The following is a 6,000-nucleotide window of genomic DNA, read 5'->3' on the forward strand; positions in this document are numbered from 1 at the left end:
CTATAACATGAAATTTAGTTACTGGATATCATGTCACCCTGTCATGTAAAGAAGTTTTTTGCATAACAAGCTGATCTCATATCCAGTAATTTTGTCTGCAAACATGGCTACCTATTGCAGAACCAAATGATGACTAATTAAATTCAGTTCTCATGCAAAATTTATCTTCCCCAGGGATCCTGAAAATACTGCACTACTGAATGTTTTCAGTTGTTCCATCTTGTTCTGTTTATGCAAAGTTAAAGGCACTGACACTCAAATATGTACACATATATACACACAACCACAAAAATTAAGAGGAATCGTGAAAATTTTTATAGATATGCAGTATTGTTTATTTTTTACTATCTTCAATCTACGATAAATATTCTCCTTAAATTTTGTTTCCATTTTTAACGTGAAACTTATCAAGAAATTCAGGAAAGTGTGCAGCTTCATGATTTAACATTCTTAAGCAAAACATGCTTCTACTATCAATGAAAAGCCTGAATGCAACTAATGAAACAAGTCTGCTTAAATGAGACCACAACTAAAATAATCACCATATGGCTAAACACTTGTCTCCTGTTTTTTACCTATAGAACAACAAATAATAACAATTCTCAAGCACTACTGATACAAATGCTTAGCAGTGAACTTAATAAAATGTATCCCACGACCCTGAACCTTTACACATTGCTGAAAATAATATCTCGAACTAGAACATAGCTGCTGCAAACTAAATTTGGCACTACAGACGTTTGGTAATTAAAATAAAGCGACATTTGATAATGGTTCACAACAGCATAAGCACCTTTTAACAGACAAAGATGTAAGAAAATCTGCTACATAGACTTACTAAACAGTACCCACTACTCATTAGACAATTGTATTTCTAACACCAAAGAGCTGCTTATGTTTTGCTGGAATGCTTACCGAAGTAGGATCAGAGAAATCTGGAGGTTTTCTTGTTGTGACTGGAATGACAATACATGTCGCCGCAAATACAGCAACCCCAATTAGAATTACATATGGATGGTAAGCTATTATACGAGCAAACCTGCAACAGTGACTGTGTATGATACACACACACACACGCGCACGCAGGCGCGCTCACACACTTTGCTTACAGAACTACGAAAATAGTGTAGAGGGATGCTGTGAAGCAAGTGCTCCTAAACACAACTATCATAAACAAAGCTGGAGAAAACGGACTTAAAACTGACACTCACCAGTTCATCCTTTCCATTTAAGCTTCATGGAAGTTAAATCCACTTTGAATACAATCGGTAATATAGCGAACATTGTTAGGGCAGCAACACACCGGTACGCCAGGTTTGTGATATAGTTAATTCACTTAAACAACAATAAATCGCGAAATTCATTGTGCAGTAATCTGCTGTTGTTCACACAATATTTAAAATCATTACTGTCATTTAATCATAAACTACATAAAAAGTTAACGAAAAATTGCTAAAAAATCTGACATTCTGAAAACCATTCCTCTCCCCTGTCACATCTTGTATACTTTTCTGAGTAGTTTCTTTCAGCGCCAATTGGAGACGCTGTAACGCCATATCCTGTTCCGTCTCCCCACTCTATGCACTACGTTCAAATTCGCGCGCGTGTGATGATGGTTCATTTAACACGGCGCAGAATTATTTACATCATTCTACAGAATTCCTGTCCAGTACTTTTTTTCTCATTGCATCAAATAGACCTTCCCTATATATATAGGGAAAGAAACTCTTGACAGGTAACTTATTATCGTTTTAATGATAAGTTTAATGTAGGTGGTATGAAAGAAACTCTTGACAGGTAACTTATTATTAACAACGTGTGTTAAGCAAATCAGATAACGTGTTCATTTTTATAAGGTTAAAATTAAATGCTGTATTCGTTTTTATTAACAGTCTTAAATAAAGAAGTGTGATAGCGAAGCAAAAAATTTCCTGAATCACTAGGTACCGTAATGAGCTATCGCTCTGTGGGCTATGACTGAAATAACGAAGTAAATAATGTTATAACGACTTTTGTTATATTTTTCAGTTGAAACTGAAATTAATACCCTGACATCGACTTATTCCATCCAAACGAACTTCAAGTGCTCCTACTTCGCAAGTTGGTTGTCTTCAGGTTGTGTAGTACTTGTTAGTTTCTTTCAGAGATGAAATTCATGCATATTCTTTGAAATTCAGTGCGTTATTCTGCCGTGGTGTTTCCAACAATGCAGTAGGCAATATTTATTTTTTTGCCACCAATTAAACCAACAGAGTACGGTAATTCATTTGTCATTAAAGTTGATTACAAGCACATAATAAGTGTTTACATAAATTGGATTATAGGTGCTTCAGGTAACAATAGTAGAAAGGTTTGCAAACAGCTGATAATAACATAGTTTCTGTACTCCAGTCCTAGTATGTGGTTAATAAATATCAACCATTTTTTCTGACCGAAGGAAATAACTAACTCGATATATAGGTATTTACTGGAAGATGGAACCAGGCTGAAAGTATTCCGCATACATTTGTCATACTAACTGTTTACCATTACTTCATTGACATTAGCTAACTATTTACATATTCCTCAATTCCTTAATTGTGGCAGATAGTGTTTACTTACATTTGCTCCACAATATCGTTTTATTACGGAATCACGAACATCAAGGTGAATACATGTCAATCCTATTTCTGTATTATGAGCAAAATTCCGAGCGCTGTGTCCGCAGCTCGTGGTCTAGTGGCTAGCGCTGCTGCCTCTGGATCGCGGGGTCCCAGGTTCGATTCCCGGCTGGGTTGGGGAGCATCTCTGCCCGGGGACTGGGTGTTTGTGTTGTCCTCATCATTTCACAGTTATCAGCATCACCATTCGTACCAGTGGCTACATTGGATTGTGAAAAAAATTGGACAGTGTAAAAGTTGGGACTTTGTACAGGCGTTCATGACCGCACAGTTGAGCGCCCAACATAACAAACATCATCATCGTCATCATCCGAGCGCTGTAATGCTCTGATAATGTATTCTGATTGTGACTCTGTTTGTGAGTATTAAGACCATAAATTGAAATATCCGGAATTCACTTCTCAGTTGGTCATGGGATTTTCTTAAGTTATTTATCATTTTTTCCCACACAGAAAGGATCGGCATATGTAAAAAAAAGGCCACGTTATTTCGTGGTTCGGAGTACACGTTGAACTATAAGTCCTTTAACAACTTTCTGGGTCATTCAGTTTAAAGCTCGAAGGAAAGCAAGTATAATCGACTACCTAATGGACCTTGTCTAGTAAAGCACAGTGGTGTTCAAACTCTCTTAGAGTTTAGCGACTGCTTTACTTAAAATTCACTCAACGTACTCATGAAATTGCTATCCTAATTTCGGAACTTTCTATTGTCTCTGTAAAGTTCTTGTTTGTTCCCCCCACCCTGCACTTTAGTTTCCTTATCTAATTTTTCCTTACTGTTCTTATCATTTTGCTCTAAGTAGAGATTAACCTGTATGGGGAGGCTCCAATTCTGTCTTACTTACTTCTCAGTTACTGTCTCCTTTCCAGCTCCTTCAACTCTTTTAACTGTCTTTTCGTTTGTGTACAAGTTGCAGGTAGCATTTCGCACCCTGTATTTTATCCTTCATAGCTACAGAATGCCAATAAGTGTATGCCAGTCAGTACCGCCAAAGTCTGTTTTTTAAGCTACAATTGCTATAAATGCAAGTTTGCCTTTCTTCACTAGGTCCTCGGATCAGGATTGCTTTGCAAGTTCCTACATTTGGCAAAATATAATCTGATCTTCTCTTGCGTCCACTTCTACCAGTCGTCCCATCATTCTACAGACAATTTGTGTTGGTATTTTACAACAATGACTAATAAACTGATACTCCACTAATACACCTATCAGCACCTGTCATTTTTGATATTGTGATTATTTAATTCTTTTTTTAAGTATGAGGGTATTTCCTCTGTCTCATACATTATACATGTCAGGTGCCACACTTCTGTCATGCTAGGTTCTGCAAAAAGTTTAACTAATATTGAGGGAATATCGTTTACTCCAGGTGGCTTGTTTTGTCTCAGGTCTTTCAGTGTTCCGTCCAATTCTTCTCATAGTATCACATCCCCAATCTCGTATTCCACCCACTTCTTCTCCTCACTCCATAATACTGTCTATAAGTTTCTTTCCTTTAAATAACTGTTATGTATATTCCTTACATGTTTCAGTCTTCCATTCTTTGCTTAGTACTGCCTTCCCATCTCAGCTATTGGTCTTCATACAGCAGAATATTTATTCTGTGTTTAGCATCCAGCTTTCCCACAGTCACACCTCTACAGGCTGTACCTTTCTCCTTAGTAGTGTAGCTCTGGGGCCTTTGATGCACTTAGACATTCAACTGTCTACTAAATTCTATCTCGTGGTCGTCATTTTGTGCCCACACATGACAAGGCATGGCCCTCTCCTTTATGACATTATCAAACTTACCAATGACATCGTCATCTTTATATGTGACATCAGCATCATCATATAAGAAAGCACGGCATTCCCTCCCCCTCCCCTTACCCATCCTTCCGCCTCCCACTCCAGTCTCCTGCCAATCGTAACGTAGTATTAAAATGAAGCAGCCGACCACAAAGCAGCTCTCAAATTACGTAAGCTTCACTTAAACTGCGTAAATTGGCACTATCTTTGAAAATGTACAGTATATACATATCGAAAAATACTTAACCTTCACTTGAATAAAATGGCATCATGTTCAAAAAACATATGTAACCTTCATTTGAATTACGAAAAAGTGAAAAATGGCGTTATGTTAAAAAAAGGTAACTTTAACTTAAGTTGATGCCATGTTCAAAAAATTACATAAGCAGCTTCATGTGAGTTGTGTACATTGTCGCCTTTCAACATACACACACTAACCTCTGTATTGTTCACGGGAGTTGTGTACAATGTCGCCTTTCAGCAGACACACACACACGCACGTATACACACACTTCACTTTTAAAAATATTTATGTCAAATACTATCAAATCAGTACAGTACTTTGTACAACTGATATCAGATAAGTCAACACAAAAATACACATTACAACACATACAACATGAATATCACATACCATTTTTTTTTAATTGCTGAAGGCTCTTTACAAACAGCTGACAGGAACATTATAATATTGACAGTGTTATTTTTAAATGTATAGAACAAATTCTAATAGCTATAACTTCATATAGTTCATTAGTTTATTTTCTTAACTGTTGTATGAGTGGAAAATATGACATTAAACTCAAACAGTAACACTTTAAATTCATTTTCTCATATTGCTACAGAAAGTAAAAGATCTGTACGAAAATGGTTTAAGTGATGACTGTTTTGATATAATTTTCTTTATTAGGACAGGTCAGATTAAAAAAATACCTGGGTGCAGTAAAAACAATGTTTTATTAAGAGAGATTTTACATTCATTTTAAATTTATTTACTTCTTATATTTCTTTTAGTGGTGCCCAAAAGTGGTTTTATAATTTTTGTTCCCATACATTTAATACCTTTACTGTACAAACTTGTTGAGTGGGGAATTAGTCTTAAATAAATTTTTGATCTTGTGTCATGAAGGTGGTAATCCATATTTCTGTCAAGTTCGTTAAGTTTCCTAATGAAATGTAATACTTTTAGTATTTATTGGCACAGAATGGGCAATATACTCAGTTTCCTAAATACTGGTTTCACAGTTCTCCCTTGGGTGTTTGAATAAAATTCTTCTGACTGCCTTCTTATGAAGTTTACTGCCTAGTTCAGTTTTGCTAATGGAGAGAAGTTCTCGTTTCCTTTGAGATGATCTAATGATTCCTGGGGTGATCCAGTTGGAAATCTTTCTGTCCCTATTCATAATTTTCGTTTGTAAGGGGAAGTGACAGTCAAGGTAATAACAGAAAATATCTGGAAATACTTCATAATTACTATCTATAGTTTAAACCTCATATACATTTTGCTAGATTTCTTTCTGTATTGAAAGAGGAAAGTGTGGATATTGTGTTT

The 6,000-nt window shown here is 36.0% G+C and overlaps 1 protein-coding gene across 1 annotated transcript in view; it reads right to left on the bottom strand.

Annotated features, from left to right (window-relative positions):
• Positions 1-1,530, bottom strand: part of LOC126298673 (protein dispatched) — a 193,824-nt gene extending 192,294 nt beyond the window's left edge. Inside the window, exons 1-2 of the mRNA XM_049990105.1 lie at positions 1,212-1,530; positions 916-1,039 (exon numbers count right to left, since the gene is read on the bottom strand). Of these exons, the coding sequence (XP_049846062.1) occupies positions 916-1,039; positions 1,212-1,228 (141 nt within the window). The 5' untranslated portion in view covers positions 1,229-1,530. The remainder of the gene's footprint in view (positions 1-915; positions 1,040-1,211) is intronic.
• Positions 1,531-6,000: the final 4,470 nt, after the last annotated feature.

This window comes from Schistocerca gregaria, chromosome X, assembly GCF_023897955.1.
Source record: "Schistocerca gregaria isolate iqSchGreg1 chromosome X, iqSchGreg1.2, whole genome shotgun sequence".
NCBI classification, from domain to species: domain Eukaryota; kingdom Metazoa; phylum Arthropoda; class Insecta; order Orthoptera; family Acrididae; genus Schistocerca; species Schistocerca gregaria.